The sequence below is a fragment of the Colias eurytheme genome, chromosome 24 (assembly GCF_061535395.1).
Source record: "Colias eurytheme isolate Ceu_HAF_F1 chromosome 24, ilColEury1 Martin Lab GWU primary, whole genome shotgun sequence".
NCBI lineage: Eukaryota > Metazoa > Arthropoda > Insecta > Lepidoptera > Pieridae > Colias > Colias eurytheme.
In genome coordinates, this window is record NC_143003.1 from 7,793,870 (window position 1) to 7,819,383 (window position 25,514).

Sequence of the window (25,514 nt, forward strand, 5' to 3'; positions counted from 1 at the left end):
ACGGGACGATACATGTCTAGATGTGACTCACAAATAACGCAGTTGTTTTTATTTTTATTATACATTAGAGATGGATACCGCGGTTGTACTTGCGTTATAAAGCAATTTATGTGGTAATTTTAATTTATTCTTTCACTATAATATACCATATACACGAAATATCGTACAAATCAGCTGTTTTTTGCGTGCAACAGTAACAAACATGCATCGATACAGTTTTCGAAAACTTTACAGTTCACAATATGTAAAAAAAGCAAATATAATTAATACGCTAATAAAATATAATACAGTTCATTGATATTGATACCAACCAAGTTACTTAATATTTTTTGTCATATAGCTGTTATAGTACAACATTTAAGTATTAAGATTCGAATGAATCTTAAATCGAAATGAAAGCTATTTTTATTTCAGGTTGAATCACGATAAATTTAATTTAGCAATGCCTATACGATTATTTTTTATTGGGAAACAAATAATTTTAAGCTATTGCATAGCTTCTATCGCGGGCCTTGAGCGCGGGGACCGAATCCAGAAATTTAGTAACGAAAAACCTCACGCTCCCCACTCCGACGGGCGCGGAGGTGTGGCTTGAAGACATGCTATGCAATAGCTTTACCGCGGCAGTCCCCGAGTACCACACGTCTTTTTTTTTATTTCTACAATACTAGATAATAATACTAACTTTTCTCACTTCACAGATAACAGCGGAAACCATAAATATTGAAAATCGTCTTCAAGGAATGTACATATTATCTGTAAAACAAATAATACACATGCACCATCCAGTACTCTAGATCGGAACCATCAGGTCGCGTAAAGTTTTGATAGCAGATGTTCGCCAATATTTGAGAAGCCGCTTTTATTTAGTTTTCATTTTCCGCGTGGTGGAGCGGCCAAGACCGAGTCGTGTGTTATTAAGAAAAAAGATAGGAAAGGGTGGAGATAGCATAGAAACTTCTACAAATAAATCTATACTAATATTATAAAACTGAAGAGTTTGTTTGTTTCAACGCGCTAATCTCAGGAACTACTGGTCCGATTTGAAAAATTCTTTCGCTGTTAGATAGCCCATTTATCGAGGAAGGCTATAGGCTATTATCATCACGTTAAGACCAACAGGAGCGGAGCAATGCGCGTGAAACCGCGCAGCACAGCTAGTAAATTATAAAGCCTTAGAGATTGTTAATTATTTGTAAGTTTAAAAGTAAAGACTGTTTTATATGAGCCGTCAACATTTTGAACTAGATACAACAAAAATGTCTAGATTTACCAATTTGAACTAAATAAATGAAAAAAGCTGTGTTGTTTTATAAAAATGTTAGCTTAGTAGAATGTAAATGGAATTTACAATGAACAAGAGATGTTTCAATTATGTTAGTTTGTACATGTTAATTAAATAAATGTTTTATTTATTAAAGCGAAGTTTTTTTACGCTTCCAAACGATAAAATACACACCCATCCATATACTGACCGTGCCTTACGCTGCTTAACTCCAGTTGAGTCGTGGTTGAGTGCAACTTTAAGCTATTTATTCTAATAAGTGTCACTCAAACATGAGTAACCTTTCTATTTTGAAACAGACAGAATGATTGACCAACCGTATTTACATATCTGACTATAATATGTTTAACATTTCACGCAATGCGGTCGCGCCGTTCCTGGTCACTGATTAAAAGCTGTTCAAACAAATTTGGGGCCAAAAGTGGGGTTCAGGTGGGACGATGGTTATTTTTGACGTAAACTTTATATATAATCTATTCTATAATATTATAAAGCTAAAGAGTTTGTTTGAACGTACTTATCTCAGGAAATACTGGTCCGATTTGAAAACTTATTTCGGTGTTAGATAGGGACCGGAGCCACGCGGGTGAAACCAGTAGCTAGCTAGTAGTAGATATAACAAAATTTACGAGAATTAAAAAAATATTTAAAAGGCCGTTGTTTAAGAGCAAACCGTTTTTTACAAGGTATTTAATCAGTAATGATGTAATTAACGCAAAAGTAGAGAATTACTGAAATATTTAAATAGGTAAATATTTAAGCGAGTAAATATTATATTGTAGCAGTATTTGCGGGTACTTGAGAAATACGAATGACTGAATTTCCAATACAGCTTGACCGTGCAAAAGCTTAATTTAAAACTTACAACATTTGTAAAATGTTTTTTCATAAGTTCATTACGTATTTGAAAATGTTATTTCTCGCCGGCTCTCTATGTAAAAAAACGCTGCTTTATGAAACGGCAAATTATTATTTCTACGCATTATAATTATTTACAATACATGAAGTCGGTTAAAAAGCGCTTCTAAAATTAATCGTCTTGAATAAATTTATTTATTTATTTATTTATTTATAACACTTCATTGTACAAAACAATATAGGAAATTTGGTACAAATTAGTGAGGTACAAAAATTTTGCACAATAGGCGGCCTTATTGCTACACAGCAATCTCTGCCAGGCAACCTGGTAGGAAAGGAAATGTGAGAAGAATAAGTAATATTATATTTGAGTGTTTGTAACCTACATTACCTACCTACTAGATATTTTTTATATTTCTTAGTAAAAACCACATAGTCATGCATTTGAATAATAAAATGGTGCATTACCAGGTTATTCCTATATTTCTCTAGCTTATAATTTGCAGACAGACAGACAACACGTGGTGGGTTCGCATGTCGTAATGACAGCTTTTGATGTTTTACAGTATGGACGTGTCGAAACAAACGGATATTTCTATTTTTTGTATATTTATTTGTAGACATTTACTATTTATAGTACCTAGTTAATAAATAAAAATCATAAATTTTATGTTAAAGTTTTCTGTTTTTAATATATCCTGTAACTGTGAATAATAATTTTAATATTATTAAAAAAATGAGAAATACGTTGCTTTTAACACATTTGAAATTAACGATGTACTTATATAATAAAATAATATCAATGTATATGTACTCAAACTCAAACATTTATTTGTTCAATTAGACTTCTATACGACCGTAAAGAGTGGAAAAAACATGAGGAGGCCTATACCCGACTATGGGGAAAGAAGAATAAACGACTGTACGACTACAATGCACAGTAATTTGAAATCCACTGTCTACATGATTATTCTATCTTAAAAATATATTATAAAAGATATTATCTATATCTTTAATTATTATTAAAACTGTTAATATACAACGTAAACACAGTCCAACTATACTAACAATCACACAGGTCCCATATAATCACGCGCTCTGACCTGCACCAAATCTGGATTTCCAAATATCGCAAGCAAAGCTCAATTTAATATTATTTCAACTGAAATTGAACGCGCAAATTTAATGTTTTGCGGAATCATGTAGATTTCCACACAAATTCCTATTCATTTGGATTTCCACTACGTATATATAAATAATGGCATGTCCGGCTGTTCGTTCAGGTATTGTTTTACGTTAGAACCATTTATATATAAACACGATGTTACCGTCCGTCTGTCATTAGAATTTTGATATTCTAATATATTTTTTTTTACAGTTTATTTATTTTTATTATATGTTTTATTTGAAATGCTAAAAGTAAGTTTTTTGTGTGTCGAGGATAACATTATTGATTTAACTATTTCTATTTTTATTAAATCGCATGATAAACCTACAAACGAAAATATTTATTTTAAGTCCTATAATCACTAATCTATCGTGAAATTGTGATCCTGTAGTAGCAACTAGCAATCAAATGTTTCCTATTTGTAGTTTAGGAGTTGCTAATTTTATTGTAACAAAAACTCTCAAACAGACAAGTAGGTTTAACGCCAATTTAATAGGCGTTTATCCAACTAGCCTTAACAAATCTACACAAAAACAGTTAATATATAAAAAATACAATTAAAACCCATGGATAATGTAATAAATGAATAGTGGCCACAACACGGGCCTTCGACGGGAAGCTATCGATTCGTTTCCTGTCAAGACTCCCATAAAACAATGGGGCGGAGTTCTGATGTAATTAAGGCTGATTATACACTAAGCAGGTATAAGTACATTATTACGAAAAATACCACAGAAAATACAGATAATTACATATTGGCCCTTTACGTTATGGTAGATGAACCACGGATTATTAAAGAGTTGCTGAGCTATAAATTCTCTTGCCGACTTTTATCCGTACAAACTTCTTTCTTTGGTAAGTAAATTAGTCCTGTATTTTGACGATTGAAAAATCCTTCTATGACAAATCTAGATCAATAAATAAATAAATGTAGATGAAGGTATGAAAACTTATTAAAAAGGTTAAAAAAGCCTTTCAAAATATTATATAAATAAATAGAGAAGAAATAATATTCTTTCGATCGAATCAAATTAAAATTGAAAACTAGCTCATTGAATAGCTTTAAAAATCTTCACACTATAAGAATTGAAAACAACTTGTCATTGAACAGAATACAGCTTTAAACACAGTTATTAAAATCATGTCAAAATAAAAATAAAACTATTAATTTAACATCACACAACTACAGAAGCGTGCAAACCGCATCGTTTCCAGTCCGCTCATTCCCGCCGGCGTGACAAATTAGCCGACACAAATTCCCAATCTAATTGCGATTGTTCCATCATAATGAAATACCATACAACCCTAATTACTACAATCGGCTGTGTCGTACATTGTTATTGGAGCTTTGATTTTATACTCTATTTTGCTTTAAAACTATACTAGCTGCGCTCCACGGTTTCACCCGCGTAGCTCAGCTTCTGTTGGTCTTAGCGTGATGTATATAGCCTCGATCAATGGGCTATCTAACACCGAAAGAATTTTTCAAATCGGACCAGTAGTTCCTAAGATTAGCGCCTTCAAACAAACAAATAAACAACCTCTTCAGCTTTATAATACCTATTATTATAGTATGTATAGATAAACTTGTACAATAAACTATTAAGAGGAAAAACTTAATTGTTTGTTTGTTACGAAATAAATATCAACTACTGCACTAATAATAAAAATAGGTTATCAGTCACATGACAAACTTCTCGACTGGTTTTAAAATTATTTTCCTGATGAGTATCGTTGGAATTTGATTTTTGGCGACAAATTATCAAAATAGAATGAACAAGGGATGAAAAGACATGTAAGTTATATTATATTATATTAGATTTCGTAGATAAATTTTAAAATATTCAAGTGTAACAACATATTTCTATAGTTATTCGACTTCTATAGTTAGAAAGCTTTAACTAACAAAAGTAAATGACACAAACTCAGTTTAAAACACAGTTTAAACTAATTCAAATGCTTTAAGCTAGGCTGAAGTATATTAAATGTTTAAGCTACAACTAAACGATTAACTCACAACATTAAATAAACTAATTCTAAATGAGTCAAACGAAACTCTGTGAACAAAGCTCTACAAAAGTTGTTGATAATACATGCTAGCCTTTCGCCCGCGGTTTTGCTCGCACTTCAAGTATATCATGATATAATATGTATTTTCCAGTAGGTACTAGCTTTAAATTTTGTTTTCTTGACAAAAATGTTAACTTTATCGTCTAGTTATTTTCATTAAAATCAGTTCAGTGGTTTAGGCGTGAACAAATAGATAGACAAATCACATTTGCTTTTAATAATTCGCTCATAATTTTGGTAGGGATTTTATAAACGTAAAGAATATTCATGGAAAATGTCGAGAATATTGTTTTAATTCTAATGACTTTCTTAGAAACGACTTATTAATATCTAATATTATAAAAATAACTGTTATATATATCTTATAACCATTATATATAGCATATGTATAGCATAGCATTAATATCAATTGATATATTGGTTTCGAAGGAGAGTATTACATGACTAGAACATTCAATGATTTACACATAAATCCAACGCCATTATTACAATGTAAACAACAGATTCATAACTAAAATTAACTGATTTCCAAACTTGACAAGTATCACTATAAATCAACCCTCTAATTATGCGCAAAGTTTCAATTTTCGTTCTCTCGCGGTTGCCATGGCAACGTGCCCTTACCTAACTTTTATAATTACTTCTTGTATTCAACAAATATTACGGATTTTTCTTTATAAAAAAGGAAATTGTTGATAACTCGATCTCAAACGTTTTATAAACATCCTTTGATGTTAAATGGGAAATAAAAGAAGGTTGTTTTTGTATGGGACTTATTGTTAATAATAATTGTTTTAATGTATAACCTTAAATCAAATCTATATTTATAAATAATATAAATCTTTTACAAAATAGAAGATTAAAAGAGTACCTTAGTGACAAAGATGGATTCAGTTTAAATACGAAATTAATTAGAAATCTATACCTTATCTATACCTACTTATTCACTTAATATAAAATAGTAATATTGAGTTGAACTTTTTCACAAAAATATTTCGAAAAATCGGATCAGTTTTGCATATACCTACCACTTTTCATGAGATTTTTCATGTTTCTTAAACGTTTTAATTAATAATTTAGTTGTAATATTACACATATATATAATATTCTATCATTCTAATTTTTGATAAGGATACGTTGTCTTACATCAAAGGCACGCCGCAGGGCAGAACAAGTCAAGTTCGGACCACAAAGGGTTGTTGAAATTTCACACCTAAAGGGTTTATGTGGACTAACTTTGTGTTGTGCTTGCGTTTTTAGACAAGTTCGCAGTTTATGTAGCCAAATGTATTATTTATATGGAGATATTTTATATCAAGTTGAAATCTAGTACCTACAAGAAAATGGATGAATATTGTATGAATGATATTTTGATAAAACTGTAAGAGCATTATGTGTAAAGTACTTTTGTTTGTTTAATTTATTTTACAGTTAAATAATTTATTAATAAAGAATATATAGGTACACTCTATTATAGAAATATAGAGCAGGTACGATAAGAATAGGTGAGGTTGTGTAAAAAAATTATGTACCTGCTTATAAATTTTGAGTAACCGATTGTTGATGTATTTTTAAGCTAAATAAACTTTTTTTAAAACATCTAAATAACATTAGATCAAATACAAAAGTGCATTGCGACTTTAAGCGATTACATACATGGATGTCAACGCTCCAAGCTCGAGTGCAGCATACAAAGTGAGGGATCACGGCCCTCCATGAATACTTCAAGATTCTTTCGCGTCTACTCAGCCAAGCGTTGCATTGGAACAATATTGAGTTAAATTCTTTTAAGTTACAAAAATAAGTTTCAAAATTTTATTTTTATCAATCTGTCTATATGTCAACTTACAATCCATCTAGCTTTTGAATACAAAAGCTTGTCTGTGTAAGGCTTTTACGGCTAAATCATAGCACCGATTTGGATGAAATTTGTAGTGAAAATATATGAAGACCAGGGATAAATATCAGGAAGTATTTTTTGTAAAATTCAGAGGATTAAAAATTGAAATTAAATATTTACATATGAGATAAAAGTTTAGTATAAAACTTTTTGATCGCGAGTAAAAATGCGGGGCATAACAAGTTAACAGTTATTAATATATCACTCAGCCGTTTAGGATATCGTTCAAATAAACAAAATTACATTGAGATAATATTAATATGGAGACGACACCGCCTACATCACTTATGTTCCGCTCAACATATGGCGTATGTTGACATTATGTTGAGCGGTTTTTTTTAATGGTTTTAAAGTGAAACGCATCAAATATGCCTTCGTGTGTGTTACGATATTGCACAAATAATACAAATAATACGGAAAAGTGCAAAGGAATAACTTTCATCGGTAAGTAGGTATCTAACTAGATAATAATTTTTAAAACTTAGTTAGAGCAAAAAAATGGCGCACAGATTTTGTTCGTGGTGTCTCCTCCATACGTAGTAATATTATATCTCAATGCTAAATTAGCGTCATTTAATATATTTCTGGCATAGCAACCGTTGGAGGAAATATTCTTATTTTTCTTTTATTAGTCTCGCAAACAGCATTGGATGGTTAATGAAGATTATTATCTGCGTAAAATATAGATTACCAAGCAATTGAACAGGAAAAACGTATTTGTTTTAACTTAATAATAAATTTGTGATATTATAACTGATCGTTTAACCATCTTCAAAAATAATTAGGTATATCTTTAGTATTGTTATTGTATAGGTGCATGATATCACTACATAGTATAAAACAAAGTCGCTTTCCCTGTCCCTATGTCCCTATGTCCCTATGTCCCTTTGTACGCTTAAATCTTTGAAACTACGCAACGGATTTTGATGCGGTTTTTTTTAATAGATAGAGTGATTCAAGAGGAAGGTTTATATGTATAATAAGATCCATTAAGTAGTGGAGAAGTACTGTTATTTTTGAGGTTTCTAATGTGATGTCGTAAAAAATTACATTTATTCCGCTTACATTGCAAACGCAGGCTGAACCCTACGAGTTTTATCAAAATAATGTACTAAGTATTATACACATTGAAAAGGTCTACAGAAAAGTCCGCGATGGTATATGTCTATCTCTTATGGATAACCCACAATAGCTTTTTTTTGTCATTTACTTTTTACGACAAATAATGGCTAATTTTCGAAGCGATTTTAACCAATACAGCATTAATCCTTAACCAATTAAATACCATGGATACATTGTTCATTTAATATAGATCTATATGGCCCTTTACACCGTATGATTTAAGTGAATATTTTCGAAGATATTACAGATTTAAAAATTGCAGGACGTAGCGTTTGCGGCCGCCCGGCTATGTATTTTATACCCGTGCGATGCCGGAGGCCGGAGCGGGCCGCTATATTTTTATACCTATACAACGTTCACAATTTTTCTGTAGTGTATTTAGTATCAGCATTGCACCCGTGCGAAGCCGGGGCGGGTCGCTAGTAATCTTATAAAACTGAACAGTTTGTTTGTTTGCGCTTATCTCCGGAACCACGGTTTCATTTGAAAAATTATTTCACTGTTAGATAGTCCTTTTATCGAGTAGTAGTTATATATATTAATCTAAAAAAAGATGTTATACTACTTTTCAAGCAAATATACTTAGCTATTTTACATTGTAATTATATATTTTCAAAGTAAGGTTAAGGCTAATTCTTCCAACAATTTATATTTTTAGACGCAAACATTGAAAGTCCCAAGTAAAGTAGATTATTAATACGAATGTCCCGTTCCCATTACATAAGTTCCAAGGTTTATCGGATTATTAAAACTTCGCGCCGCCATCTTTTGTCATTCTTCAACATTTATTCGAGTTTCACATACTTTAGAAGTAACTAGCTTATGACGTAATAGATCTTCAATGAATTCTTCAAAGAGTCTTGGATATTTTTATATTTGAAATATTTATTTTCATAAGTTGAATACTAGTTATAATATCTTTACTAAGTATTGAATAAAATAGTTAACTTCAGTAGATATTTATAACTGCAACAATTATTAGTTACTTCACTTTTGTATTGCCTTGTGTTTTGAAATAATAATATTTCGCTTACAGAAATTTCACGTAGTTTGGTTGAAATGATATTGAAAATCGGTTCAATAAATTTATCCATTTCAAATAAAAAATTCAATACATCTAATTGTTATAATTAATAAGTTCAGTATAAATACTTACGTATTAAATACTAGCGGTCCGCCCCGGCTTCAACCGTGGTACATATTTACGTTTTCTCTACATAAAAACCGTCCTCGTACTTCAAGGAATATAATAAAAAAAGAATTATCGAAATCGGTCCACCCGTTCACGCGTGATGCCGTGACCAAGGAAAACGGGTTTCATTTTTATATATATAGATTAATCAATATATTATGTCACTAAAAAAACCATGTACAAATTAGCATTTAAACACATACTTACTTGAAAGTAATAAATCGGAAAATATAACTAACATGAATCGGCTTCACATTTCTTAGAATTTGCATTTCAAAGATATCCCTGAGCCCCGTAGGGACCCGATGGGGCCTGGGTCTGATAACATAAGGGCCCTTGGGGACATAGGAACTTAATATCATGTCCTTTTACTTGAATTATCAATTTCCTTCAATTTAATTTATTTATAAGACATGGCTGAATCCGATATAAGGGTTAATTTAATTAACATACATAACATAAATCAATACTACATCATTACCTTAACTATATTTTAATTGTTTATCACAAACAATCTAAGCATATCTAATGAGATGAACCCATCCCATTCTGCACAGCTATTACGTTGAAATACAACGGACAAGCAAACATATTTCATTAACATTTATATACAGGTAATCAAAATTAAAGTCGTAACTATATTTAACGGTTCCATACAAAACACTAAAACTGTACATATTTATTGTTAGTTAATTTTAATTTTTAATAGTATTTCATTATTATAACACAATTCGTTACATAATCGATTTGATAATGTGTAATGCTTCCCATATGTGAAATATGAATAATCCAATTAAAATTAAAAATTGAAATTATATATTATTCCTCCTAAATTTTTTCAGTATTTGATATAACCATAGGATATAACCTACATAAGTACCTAAGTAATGATACGACGTTTAATCAAAAACAAACTCGAAAATACGAATCGCATCTCTCCAAGCGAAGCACATATATTTACTAGATAAAATTAAAACAAGCGGAGCAAGATAAACGCAAAAAACACATTACAACATTGCTTACTACCGCGCGAAATCCATTCGAAACGGAGAGATTACTTTAATAGCTAATATGCACATACCATTAACTCCCCGTAACGAATTATTGATAAGCACTCGCGGCGGCGCCCACTGCGCACAAAACTGGAGCCTAGTTTTACATTTTTCATGGGAAATGGTCATTTGTGTTACGTCAATCCTACTTATCGCGGCGTTAGTTCTTGGAGCGACTTCAAGCGGTGAAAGAGCGTTTCGAGCTTGCAGAAACTACGCTCTATCTATGCTTGAATGCCATAATGTCCTGCATCCGACTGAGAGGATTAGAGTCCCAATTGATTTACTCCTCTATCCACACATGGTGCTCATTGGTTTCGGCCATCACTCGACCAAACTAGCGTGGAAGTGCGGTGGAACTCTCATCAGCGATAAATGGGTAGTCACAGCTGCGCATTGCATAGAAGACCCGATAGAAGGTCCGGCTAGAATATTAAGAATCGGCACAGCGACCTTTGAATTCGATGAAGTAGAGGAACTAGCGCAGGAGAGCCATATCGCGGAAATAATACCACATCCAGGGTTTAAACCACCTTCAAAATATCATGATATAGCGTTAATGCGAGCTGACCCACCGTTCAATCTCAGCAGAGATATAAGAATAGCATGCTTGCAACTAAATGATACGATCCCTGATAGAAAATTGACAGCTATAGGCTTTGGTACCACGAGGTCTGGCGCGACGAGCGGAAGCCAGACGCTTATGGCAGTAGAAGTAGATGCTATAGACGACACTATTTGCAATAATTCTATGAAGGTTCTGATCAGACGGAAGATTCTGTCAAGAGGGATAACAGAAGAGCAGTTATGTGCTGGTGATTACGAGAATGGTGGTAAGGATACATGCCAGGGGGATTCTGGAGGGCCTTTACAATACATGCAGGATAGAGTTGACTGTGTGAGGACTTTTCCTTTGCATGTGTTGGTGGGTGTGACGTCATTTGGGAGGGATTGCGGGAGGAGGATGGCGCCGGGTGTTTATACTAGAGTGTCTAAATATATTGACTGGATTGAAGATATTGTGTGGCCAGTTTGATATCGAAGTTAATTGAAGTTTTTCGAAAATAAATATGTTCTTAGTTTTTTTGTTATGGGTAACGCAAATAATTGGATTTTATGGTGAGATGTAGTGTTTTTGTGGCGAGAAAAATACTCTTTGCGATACTGTAAGTACGTAATTACACGACATGTATCATATTTTTCTTTTTAATAAATTTTCAAACAGACATATATTTGAACTTTAATAGCAGATATTAAGGCAACAGAAATATAACGAAGTTATAATAATAAATGTTATCACACAGTGCTTTGATAAGAACAATGAATAAGAATTTTGAGCTTTTATTTATAGACAGCTTCATTTTTACTTAAGCTTTTTGCACGCCTCATAAGCGAAGCGTTGAGGTGGGTACTACTGTCACTTCGCGCAAAACATCTGATTTTTCAAACTTAAAATGTCTTTATGTATCATACATTGCACTTGTAAGATAATACATACACACACATATTAAGAAAAAACACTATTTTTAACGTTCATGATATTTTTGATGTCATTTTTGTTATTTAAACTAGTTAAAGACAGTTTAAAAAAGTTCTGTCTTGGACGTCCGTGTGTCTGTATGTGCGGATCCTTTTTAGCGACCGAAATACTTTACTAATCGAGTCTTTTTTTTTCTCTTACGCTTGAGTATGCTCAGGAATAGAACCCTTTCATTTTTCAGGGTCTGATTCGATGTGGTTTAATTGTTATTAAATAAACAAAAATAATAATTAATAAATATTCATTAAAAAAAAATTATGAGGCGTGCACTTTTGGATTTTCCAAATTATTCTAATTTTAGTTTTTACCTAATCAAACTAACTCAGGCCATTTCATTCAAAAAAATCTTGTTGTTACGTAAAACTTCGATAATATATTATACTTAATATCAATGTAAGAATATTTCACACAAATAAACTTTACATGCATATCACAAAAGCAAAGAGAAATAAAAAGCTTCATTAGAAACCAATGTCCTGATAAACGGCTTAACACACTCCCAGCGTCTGTTTTTATCATTTTCTTCTCGAATATTCGGTATTCTCACCTGAAACAAAGAGGATATTATCTTGAGATACGTCGTGTCAAGGTTGGCGTCTGCGGGGAATGTATGGAAATGTTGCAGTGCAAGTTTGGAATTTCGGCAAATTTCAAATGGCTGGTTCATTTATAAAGTTAAATAACTATCGATAACTTTTTATGTGAGTTATTTATTTAAATAATGAGGTAACAAGTGAGAATTTATAAGGAACTTATTAAAATGTTAAGGTTAATTGTTATGTCGACGATTCAGTGATCCTATATGAAATACGCCTAGTTGAACCAAGATTAAATCAGTTTTAACATTTTATATAGGTAGATGTTACAGTAATAATAAATAAATCATAATTATGTACATCAAAATATAGTAATGTATAGTTGAATTGAGCAGATACTGCCCTTGATAATGCCACTACAATCACGACTTTACGAAGGCTTTGTGTTGGTAGACCTTGATTGTGCGTAACAATGTAATGCTAATTATAAAAAATTACGTTTCATACGAATAAATAAATGTAAAATTAAATACACTAAAAAGAAGTACAAATAGACGCTCGTATCGGTATTAGAACCGACATGTTTTATGTGGTAATGTGAATAGATAATAAAATATTTCAAATGATACGTATGAGCATTTAAAGTGGTTGTGTTTAATACAACTACATTCACACAAGGAAATAAACAGTGTTTCTTTATTTATACTGGGAATATTAAATTTTGTCAATATTTTCGCTTGAACCGTAACACAATATGCAAATGCGACCAACCCCAGAGGAAATGTGTTGTGTAACGTCTGTTTGTTCGTAAATTATAAATATTTCACAAAATCATGTATTGTTCTGTTTCTGTTTGATTAATCTGGGAAATTAACCAACAATTTTTGAATGAACTGCAAATAACGTGGAGGGAAATTTTATTCTATTAAAAAAGTTATACATAATTTATTGCATTGTAAGTTTAAGTAATGAAAGATTATTTTTCAAATTACAATCTTACTTAACCATAGAAAAAATATATTCGCGACTTACTCGTAAAATTATTACTTAATAATTACAAAATTACTTCTCATTTTCCTACAATATTTTTCAAGTATAAATTAATACAGAAATATTTAAATATCAAAAAGTTGGACTTAAAATTAAATACGCCTGTTTAATAAATGTAAACAGTCGCTTAACTTGTTCCATCACTTAAACAATTAACCGAAACGGCTTCAACTCTGTTCATTCAATAATAATTATTATCGATATTATACATCGATATTACAGACCTTACTATGAAAGCATTTATTAGATTATCCCGCTTGTTAGCAATACATTGCTTCTTTACTACCAACTTGATAAAATTAAATCCATACTGAGCGAGAAATGTACATCGAATGAACTGTAAAATCTGTTTCGTTCAGAAACAACTTTTCCAATCTCATTCGCCGGTCACTTTGACACTTTTAATAAGAGATTTAATTTCGCGATCGGTTTTCGAACTTGCAAGTCGTCAATATTATTGAATTCCATCTTAAATATGAAACGCTTGATTGAAATGTAATTAAAAACGTATTTATTTGGTAAATATAAATAATTTTGTTTCAAATGTTACATTTCTGCAGATATTTATTTTTATAAGGACTTTTTCAATGTATTAAACGATCTTTATATCGAACAATGCTTATAAAAAATATTTGGTAAGTCAGGTCAATCTACACACAATTACAAATGGACTGATTTTAATGTTACTTTTATTTGTCTCTAGTAAAAAGTATAACTGATATTATAAGGAGTAAATCGAATGTTATAATTTTAGAAAAAATGAAATAAAAACTACATATTGCCGAAAATATTAAACGAATACATACCTTCATAATTTTAAATGAGGCAAATGGAAACAACCTCCGCTAAATGCTGTACAAAACAAATTCGAAATAGCACATTTTTAATCCAGTGCAGTGAGAAGAAGCAATTTAAGATATTTAAATAACTTAAAGACTTGTATTAATCGTTAATCGAAACGTAAAAAAATAATCATCAATCTCTTGAATATATTAAACACATACCTACCTATAGTTTCACTTTGATGTTAAATAGGTACTTTATCTATACTAATATTATAAAGCTGAAGAGTTTGTTTGTTTGTTTGTTTGTTTGTTTGAACGCGCTAATCTCGGGAACTACTGGTCCGATTTAAAAAATTCTTTCGGTGTTAGAAAGCTCATTTATCGAGGAAGGTTATAGGCTATATATCATCACGCTACGATCAACAGGAGCGAAGCTACGGGGGTGAAACCGCGGGGAGCAGCTAGTTCAATATATTTTTGGATGATATCTAAAGAATAAAATAATAAATTATGGCAATTAATTAAATGTCGTAACTTTATCAGAAAGGGTAACACTGTTTTGTTTATCAAATACAACAGAGTCGTAAATAAAATGCACAGCTTTCAGCGAATGAGTTATCGACGCTTTTGTCTTGACTTTCTGCCAACTTTAACATTATATTAACATGTGCATTATTCTCTGTATAATATTAGAAATATATAACACAGACGTTCTTATAACGCGTTCTTTTAATATACTAGCTTTCTGTCGACGGCTTCGCCCGCGTAAATGAAAAACCCGCATAGTTCCCGTTCCTGTGGGATTTCCGGAATAAAATTTATCCTATGTGTAAATTTATATATACACATATTATCTATATATGTGTGCCAAATTTTATGAACATGGGTTCAGCAGTTTTGCGTGAAGGAGCAACAAACATACAAATTTTAGAATTTACAATATTAGTAGAATAGAACCTATATAATATACTTATATAGTCTGTTATTATTTCATATTTAAAACATTAATTGCTACTTATTCACTTACCCGCTTATTAAATTAACACAACAGTTTTATTATATGCAGAAGCTCGCTTGTAAGAAAAATAGTGATAAAGAAAACCATTTAAAATATCACTTTCACAGTAAATCCAACACACTGAAGCACGTATGGGATAAGCAAAGTGGGATTGCTAGCTGTTTGTTTGTAATTGACAGCTCTGTGCTCACCAGGTGAATGGGATTCGCCAGTCAATCCCATCGCTAAGTGAGCACTGTTGTATCGAATGCGACAATGTAAAGTGGGATAGATTTAAATGTATATGGGATAAGGTTTTGTGTTATTAATATTTGAAATTGTGTAAGTTTGTGTTTTACTCTATATAATATTACCTATAATAATTATAATAGACGAATTTTCACGGGCATTAAAACGAGTTCTACGTGAGTGAACTCGCGGGATTTAGGCAGTACCTAATGTATGGATGAGATTATTGTCTTTACTTAGCAACATTTTTGTATGGTAGAGCTATTTTAAAAAAGCAAAACTTATCTAAGATTGTATGATACTGTAATGTGTTAGATTCTAGTCGTGATGAATTAGTATAACGAGATGTAGTTAATATAATGAGTTTTGTAATTATAAATACATATAAATATCTATATAATAACTTATAGTTGACTTATAGCTGTTTTGACGACCTTTCTTTTTTCTATATCTATCATAAAATTTGCTAGCAAACGTAAATACATTTTCTTATAAAATTATATATTAAGATTAACCTATTTCACCAGCAGACCAAATATAAAGCAATTTTTACATTTCGCGCCGAATTTCGTAAATTACTTACGAATTTTACATTCACGTTCCTTGTTTCGAATTAGTTAGGCACCAACATATTGGTAGTGACTCGAAAAATATTAGGCGCGAAATTTTCCCGCCAAAATCAATAATTCATTGTAACAGTCGACTGACATTGACGTGGGTATACAGACAGTTCTAAATATATTAATTCCTACACGCAGAATTACGAACGTTTTTTTGTAATGCAAATAACGCCAATTTTTACAGATATCGTATGTGTAAAAGCACGAAAACAATTTTTTTTGCAATTTGCATAAACGGTTTTTGATTTGATTGCGTAAGGGGTAAATTATCTTTAACATGCAATATATTATGAACATAAGGAGGAACATAAGGTTGAGGAGATTTTTTAATTGCTTGAGAAACACTAATAAAAACATATAATAATAAAAAAAACCCTTTACCTATATTTTTAAGATAATGAAACTTAAAATAATCCTTAAATTTATCTTTAATTTTTTTTTCAGATCGTGACTTCACGGCCACCTGATGGAGTCTCGTCAATATTGTGCCTGCTCACTGCTGTCGGTCCCCAATTAATTTTTCAATATAAGTTATATACCATATTAATAATAATTCGTTATTAAGCCAAGGATTTAGTAGAACTCATGCCCTTTAGAAAAGTAAATTGCAGTCTGCACTCCCAATCAGTTAACAGAATAACAAAGCTGGAGCGATGCTACAAAATAATCATCTTTCCCTGAAAAATGCCACAACAAATTTCTATTCGCTTGCTTCGTCAGCATTAAACTGACCAACAACGAGAGGGAATTAAGAGAAGGGTTCCGTAATGTATTTGTTAATCATCCGTTTTTTAATAATATTGGAAATTGTGTTTGACCTGTAACTATTTTGAACTATGTTCCTAGCTTAATTTAATATTTTGTTGATTTAAATATTGAACATAACTAGGTATTATTTATGTATGAAGACTATTTATTGATAGACATACTTGTAGGTACAATTAAGCACTATAAAGCTATTTAATTATTTGATTTAGTAATTGTTTACTTAGTTATAAAGACATGAATTTTGTCAATAATGAATGTGTTTTAATACTGTCATAATAAATTAACATTTTAATCATAATTCATTAAATAATTTGAACAATAACGTTTCGCTGTTACAACCATATATTTCACAAACATTTTACACACATCACCTGCAAGCTTACAATTAAAATCTCTTAATTTTTAATACATCGACCACTAAATAGTATTCCACTAGAACCCTAAAAACCTAGCCACATTAATTAGTTGGTCTGATTAAATTCGCAGCCATCAGGTACATGCAAAGAAATTGGCTAACAGCAAAACGGTTTGGAGCAAGTCAATTAATTTCTGTTTTTGTTTTGCTAATTCGGAATTTGTGTTTGGAAAAAGATAGGTTACAAAATGGAAAACTAATGGTAAATTAAGATGCTTTTTGTGGTTTTAGTAAGCATATAAGCTTCATTCATGGGTACATTTATGCAAATACGCATGCAATTACGTATTTCTTTAGTTTAGAATCTTTGAACGTTGTTTTTATATTCCCTATCATGTCTGATTGACTTGATAATATTTTTTTGCATTTTAAATGTGTGTAACGTATGTAGGTACTTTAACTTCTAAGCAGATGTATATATACACAATTTTTCTACATATGTAAATACATATAACGCCTTTTTAAAATATTTTTAAACCATAGTTTAGTTTTGTTTAAAACAACATCTCTCTACACTTGGAATACAATTACGTCTATTTAAAAGATTTTTAAATTATTTTTCAATTTTAAAGTGAAACTTTTATTACATCGTCTCAAACTTTTTGGTCTGTGTAGCGCATGTCGCGGCTGCCGAGTAGGTCCTACCTACTCGGCAGCCGACCGTCACGCGACATGCGCTACACAAAGCAGTGTTCGGAACCGTTCGAACAGTTTCACTTTTACCGTGGTTTCATAAAACCACACGACATTTTTATATAACACTAGCTTTCCGCCCTCGGCTTCGCTCGCGTTTTCAAAGAAAAACCTGCGTATCTCCCGTTCCTGTGGGATTTCCGGGATAAAACCGAGCCTATGTGTTAATCCAAGTTACCCTCTATATCTGTGCTATATTTCATTGAAATCGGTCCAGTAGTTTAAGCGTGAAAACCATACATACATATACACATAATTACAAACCTTTCCTCTTTATAATATTAGTATAGATAACGTCGTATACTTCTTATATAAACAAGACACTATAAACAATCAACTTTAAAACGATACTTAAAATCCAAAGAAAAAAAGCAATTCTCCAACAATAATTGTTCGCATTTACAGCGATTGTCAACAGAGCCGCAAAGTGCTGGAGATATCGCTGAAATTCATCAAGTCCATTGTTTTAGTAAACGGCACATTAACGATTATTTACAGACAAAAACATTATTATTTTACTTCGTAAGCGTTTTAGTATTATCTTTCAGTGGAAAATATGTAGGTACAACTAAAACATAATGTGGAAACATTTTCAATAAATATTAGAATAGTTATGTATAGAAAGTAGCGTCATGTGTAAATATTAAAATAATTGTTACTGCTTTAAAAATAAAGCCAATGATTTAACCAAATTAATAAATAATATGAAAACTAGTCGCTAAATGTGTTGGTAAGCGCTAAACTCGAGAACGGCTGAACCGATTTCGTTAATTATTTTTTTATAATATTCCTTGAAGTAGGATGATACTTATGGAGGGAAAACGTAAATATGCACCACAGGCGAAGCCGGGCGGAACACTAGTTACACATAAATTTATCCTACTAAGCAATAACAACATAAAAACAACCAAATTCTAGGAAAGACTATCCAAGAACCGTGACCTAAATCAACCTTAATCCTTCCAACTATAATCCAACCTTCCGTTTAAAAGTACTTGAAATATTTCATGTTTCCGCAATGTTTAAGTAAGGAGTGATTATGCGAATCTTAGAGTACCCACAGCATCACGGAAAGCTCTCAGAATTCATGCTATTGTAATAACTGCTGAGGCTCAATCTTTTGTTGTGATTCTACTTGCAACGATTTCTAAAGGCAGGGGTTAAACGGAGATTAATATGTGGTGTAAATCGATTGGATATAGAAATTATTTGGCTGCTATATACTTATATTTTACTAGCTTTCCGCCCACGGCTTCGCCCGCGTTTTCAAAGAAAAACCTGCGTATCTCCCGTTCCCGTGGGATTTTCGGGATAAAACCTAGTTACCCTCTATATGTGTGCTAAATTTCATTGAAATCGGTCCATGCGTGAAAACCATAGATACATACATAATTACAAACCTTTCCTCTTTATAATAATAATATAGATACTTACGTAATAATGTAATATGTTATTTAATTGTGGTTCGTATTAGGGTTAAATAAAGTTATATTTGAACTTTTGTATTTTATTTCATTTTTTTTTATTCTTTTATTTATTCCTATTCCTAAAGCTAATTCTCGTATAATATATAGAGTAAGCCAATTCTTTCTAAAGTATCCGATCTTCTTAACTTAAATTTATACTAATATGATCGTTAAATGTGTATGTAAACGAAGTAGGTATAACTGTAGGTAGTGAAATAGCCCAGAGGAGTCTATCTTAGGATTTAAGACAATAGATCTAATGAATTCCCTAACCGTTTGCAGTTGAAATACTACTCGTATATAAAGCTTGGAATAATTTAGAATCCTATAAAATATCATGGAATTACTACTTTATGCAACTGTTAGATTATATTTATAATTTAGGTATATTTAATGGCTCTAACATGACTCCAAAGCGCTCCTAAAAGAAGTAGGTATAAATAACTAAATACATGCTTTAAGTACATACAGTCCCAACAATGTCTTTATCCGTATAAACTGCCGCTTTCTGCTTAACTGATAGTAAATATTAATCTTACATTATAACGAATCTATCGCTTCTAAAATCTTACATTTCGAGTTATAGTCACAAAGAGAAATGGCCGTCCGAATTGTGTCAATTCGCAAATTGTTCCCCGATGAATCATTTATTAACACGATTTATTCAAAGTTCAGTGGAATCGATGGAGCACGTCGGCCGAGGCAGGGGCCATAACTCAGCAATATCTAACTTCGTTATGGGCCATGGGCCATGGATGCATCCAACTAATGTACACTTTGTGATTAATCGCCAGTTTGCAACTTGCTAGCCTCGGTAATAATCACTTTTTGTTCTGCTTAATGTGCTATACGTTATGTATTATTTTAGGTTAGTGTCCAATACTATAACTAATATATTTATTATGAATGCGAAAGTAAATATATCTGTCCGTTTGTCTCTTCTTCACGCTACTGAACCGATTTACATGAATATTGAAAATAATTTTGTACAGATATAGGTACTTTGACACCCGAGAAAAGACATATTTATAGTTATTATATAATGTCATTCCACAAGTAGAAATCAAAATAAATACAGAAAAATGAAAATACAAAGTGTAAAGTAACTCATCTGTCTCTCTCAATCATTTCAACTCCTTATATTTATATTTTTTATTTTAAATTCAGGAAGGCAAGGAAAGAGCGCAATAAAACAACATATATTACATATTACTTTTATTTCATCAGAAATACACATTTACGAAATAAGATAACTAACCACCAGCTGTCTTCTCCGTATATCTTCTACCTATCATATCTGAATTATTTATTACGTAGTAATTACCTAGTTTATCCAAAACATTAGCCGAAATTAATTATCTGGTCTCATTTGGATTCAATCTAAACAGTATCATTAATATTTAATATGTACTTAATCCCAACTATATAATAAAAAGACAATTTAAAACAACAATTTTACAAAAAATATAAAGTGAAATCAGTTCAAAATACTTCATAAAACAATTGTAGACAGTAACAATTCAAAATGTATTTGGCCAAAGATTCTTTCAGGTCATTGGATGCACACAGTAACACAATAAGACGGACTCGCGCCAAATTCAATCCAGTTTGCGCCGGTTCCTAACGAACATTCCGGTTCGAACCGGTTGCACAAAAAGACGCGATTGGCTCGCGGGCCGCTGGTCGGATTTTACGATTTGCCCTTCCACTGTGATGTTTCGTATTCAAATTTGGGTTTTGGCGTTTTGGTAGCGACTATCAGCTGCAAAAAATGGACATTAATGAGGCTTAGTTTATCTTAATAATCGATGTATGATCTTCATTGCGTTTAACTAGTTTTCTTCATGTTTCTGAAATCTGAACATCGTAATATAGTACATTGCATTTTATGCAAATTATCAATGAATATCGATTTCGATAAAATAGAGATATAAGGTAAGAAACCTAACAAATCAAAATATATCTCTGAATAATCAAACTACATTTACTTGTTTAAATATTAATATGTTTATTTTTAAGTATAATAACAATGAAATATTTGATCAAAACAATAGAACAAATTAAAATTCTGAAACTGAAACCATTTCGAACTTTTGACCCCTGATACCTTTAACCCCTGAACCTCTCCGTCTTTAACTTATATATTGCAAGGAAACGAGAGCAAAATATTAATGGCCACACGTCCGATCGCACTTTCCTATAAGCTTCCTATAATTAGCTGCGAATTTCTAGAATTCTTTCCAGAAAATAAGGAACGGAGTTTTATTATAGAAAAATACGCGCTTTGATCTGTAGTAATAGATTTTTATGGACATACGAGTGGAGAAATTGAGTCAGTAATAGTTTGTATCGATAGGTATTTTTCCAAATTACGTAAAAAATAAGGATCAATCAATAGAGTGAAGAATTTATCACACAAATAAATTTCAAAAAATTGTACTTTCCGATCGCAAAATTTAAGATGTATTGTAATTTTGGCTAAAATGTCCATAAATATTATGAGTTCACCAAAACTTAAAACAAAATTCTTAATTTCGTCACTCTCCTTTCACTCCAAATCCGAATTTATTTCCGTACTACCTACTGATTAATTTTATCAAATGAAATTTCCATGGAAAGCTCTTGGTATTGTAATCTGTAGAACATAACAAACCTATTCAATACATATTAACAGTGGCTAAATCTTCGGTTCTGTTTAAGATATTTATCGACACCATCTGACAGGCAACGTATTTACGAGATGGCCGCTCCCCTGGGGGCTACAATCTTAATACCTTACCAATCTGTGGTAAACACGAATTTAGTTAATTGCTCGGTACATCAGTTGTTGGCTTTAGTCAATATGTTTAACGAAGAATAAATGTATGCTTCTGTTGTTAATAGCTTGTCTTGTGTTACATTGAATTGTAGTATTGGTCTTAGGCAGGATTCAAGGATAGATCTGTAGTCATTTGTATGAATTATCTTTGCTTCTTTATAAATTATGGTAAGTAGATGTTTCTAAATATATCTGCTGATGATAATGATGAAGTAATCTACTTCTCAACACTATTGTTTGCAAGCAAGCATAAGCAAAAAGAGGGTAGAATTATATGGAAATGTGCGATTGTTCATATGGCATAGCGTCTTTTTCCAAAGTTTAAAGTATCTTTATGCTATAATTTATCAAAATCAATTGAACCGTCTTCGTTTGAAAACGAAACAAACAAGAACTTTTGCATTTATATGCTGGAAATAATTTTCCTTTCCGACTTTCACTTACAAGATAAATTCAAAAGCAGCCACAGTAAAATACCCACATTCGCACAATCCATCACATTAAAACTTGCAATTTGCCGACAAAATAAACTAAAAAGCAACAACGTAAATGTATGTCGGGGAACAGCGCCAAATTAGGAAAGAAAAGTTCGATTGTATTTTACCGACACAATGGATACTTTATAAGATCAAATCGGGGCAGACGAACAACATTGCTAGGATGTAGGTAATTGAAACCGTGAATCAATCCTTTCTCGATATCCGACTCCAATAACGGCCTTCTTTAGCCAACAACCCATCCATTGCCGTTTACGACCTGGGAACGGGGAGGACATCGGAACGCAATCAGCAATGTAGGTCAGCGTCAGCGATATTGCGAGTTGCAAGTTCTTTCTTAAGAAAAACAAACTAGTGTATAGGGAAATAATAGTTTTGTGGGAGTAGCTAGTTGGGAGTTCGGATGCTTATTGGCTGCGAATGGCTGTGATTTGTTTGGATTGCTCAACGGGTCGTGATTGATGCTGCATATGATGTATTGCTTACTGCAATTGCGAATGAAATTGATGTTTTGTGACCGTTTCCAATTGTAGCGACACGAGCGAGTGCGGTTTGGGAATTGAAGCCCTTTTAATTGAGTTATCCAGTACACATTTATTATAAATGTCCATTGTTCATGTGTGAATCTGTTTGTTTGTTGCATTTTTATGCATGATATAATTTGACAAAGTAGATAACTAGCCATTTTTAGTTTAAAAAATCTTATACGTCTCATATTCTTTTTGCTATCCACATATTTGACCTGAAGAAGTAATTTTTAATCAAAAATAGCAAACGTTCTTGATGGCATAAGTTTTTATTACCCAGGGATACAACGGCTACTAATTTGAATAACTTGAGCACTAAAACAGTAATTCTATTTAACACAGAAATACACAAGAACTGTGGCCAATAGAACAGCCATTAGGTTTTAGTGGGGAATACAGTGACACAATATCGAAACACTTCAAAACTAAAACAATTTACACAACCACAAAAGCGAATGTTTTACGAAACAGAAAAGTTAGTAACTGCTTTGTAAACTTTGGGAATTTAATAATTATCTTCACTCTGATGACTTCCAAAGATTTCGTCGAGTTGCGGCAGGCGACGGGAGGCGACGGGAGGCGACGGGAGGCGAATAGTTTGACTTTTGCACATTCTTAGTGTGTCAAATGTTAGGGCTGCCATTTGTAACATATAGTGTAATAAATAAATAGACACAGTATTTTTATTTGTACAAGGAAGTAGCGTAAGATATAATGTTTTAGAGGCAGAACTAGAATACCTACCAGTTTTTGCAAGAGATAATATTGCAGTCTAATGACGGATTGAGGAATAACGAATGTAGAGCTATGTTACGGTTAAATAATTCTATTACAAAGATCAAGTGTGAAATGACACACAGTTATTGATTAATTACGAGCACTTAAAAAATACAATTGCAGTAGCTTATACCTACCAGGTATGTTACTCAAAGTTACTACGCATCAAGATATTCCTTCATATCCTGAACCAGTTTATTAATATATTTAATTCATTAAATAAAATCGTCTATGTTTTCTTTTGACAACCCTATTAATAACCCAAGCACTTGGTAATATTTGGATACCATTCAAGTGACTTACAAGCTACTTATATTCTTAACACTATTAACAAGACCTGATCTAAACTTAATGAATGTCCTCTTAGGTCTAGAGGACTTTCTTAGCTATTTATAATGTTAGCAAATACTTTCTTATTTAATCAGTTATTTAATTTATTCAATAATGAAGCAAAAGATTTACATTAACATTTTTATAATCAAACTCAAACTCTAAACTCAAACATTTATTTATTCAATTAGACTTCTTCCAGAAGCACTTTTGAATCGTCATTACATTCTTTAAATTTACCACCGATTCGGAAAGCAGTATCTATGGAGAAGAACCGGCAAGAAACTCCATAGTTGCTCTTTTAAAGTCATGTCCATATACAATATAATTTTACATTACATGTTACTTACATCTAACTACATAATATTATATATTATCATAATATGCCAAAGAACTGCCCTGCTATTCTTACGCGACAACCCTCCATGGATTTTCATCTTCCATATATTCCTTAATGCTGTAGTAGGCTCTCTGAACTAATACATTTTTTAAATAAGTTTTAAATTTAACACTACTAAACTCTTTAATACTATGAGGAATTCTATTGTAAAAACGTATACCTTGGCCCATAAATGAATTTTTAACTTTAGCTAACCTATAAAATGGCATTTCAATTTTATTTCTATTCCTTGTGCCATAACAGTGTCTATCTCCTACTTTTGTGTGTAAGTCCGCGTTTTTGTGTACATGTAACAAAGTAAGGTTTTTTTTTTTTTATGTTATCGGAAGGCAAACGAGCGGACGCACTGCCTGGTGGTAAGCAGGTTGCGTCGCCCATAGACCATAACAGAGGTTATGG

At 31.8% G+C, this 25,514-nt stretch overlaps 2 protein-coding genes across 2 annotated transcripts in view; one reads left to right on the forward strand and one right to left on the reverse strand.

Moving 5' to 3' along the window:
- The window catches only part of LOC149898051 (uncharacterized), a 370,187-nt gene that overhangs the window by 141,024 nt on the left and 203,649 nt on the right, over positions 1 to 25,514 (reverse strand). The window lies entirely within an intron of this gene.
- LOC149898054 (serine protease snk-like) lies at positions 10,769 to 11,683 on the forward strand. Its single transcript, XM_090115794.1, has one exon. It carries the CDS (start codon positions 10,769 to 10,771, stop codon positions 11,681 to 11,683), a length of 915 nt encoding a protein of 304 aa, XP_089971920.1.

Coding starts and splice junctions, on each gene's coding strand:
- LOC149898054 (XM_090115794.1), top strand. CDS start 10,769: ATGGTCATTTGTGTTACGTCAATCCTACTTATCGCGGCGTTAGTTCTT.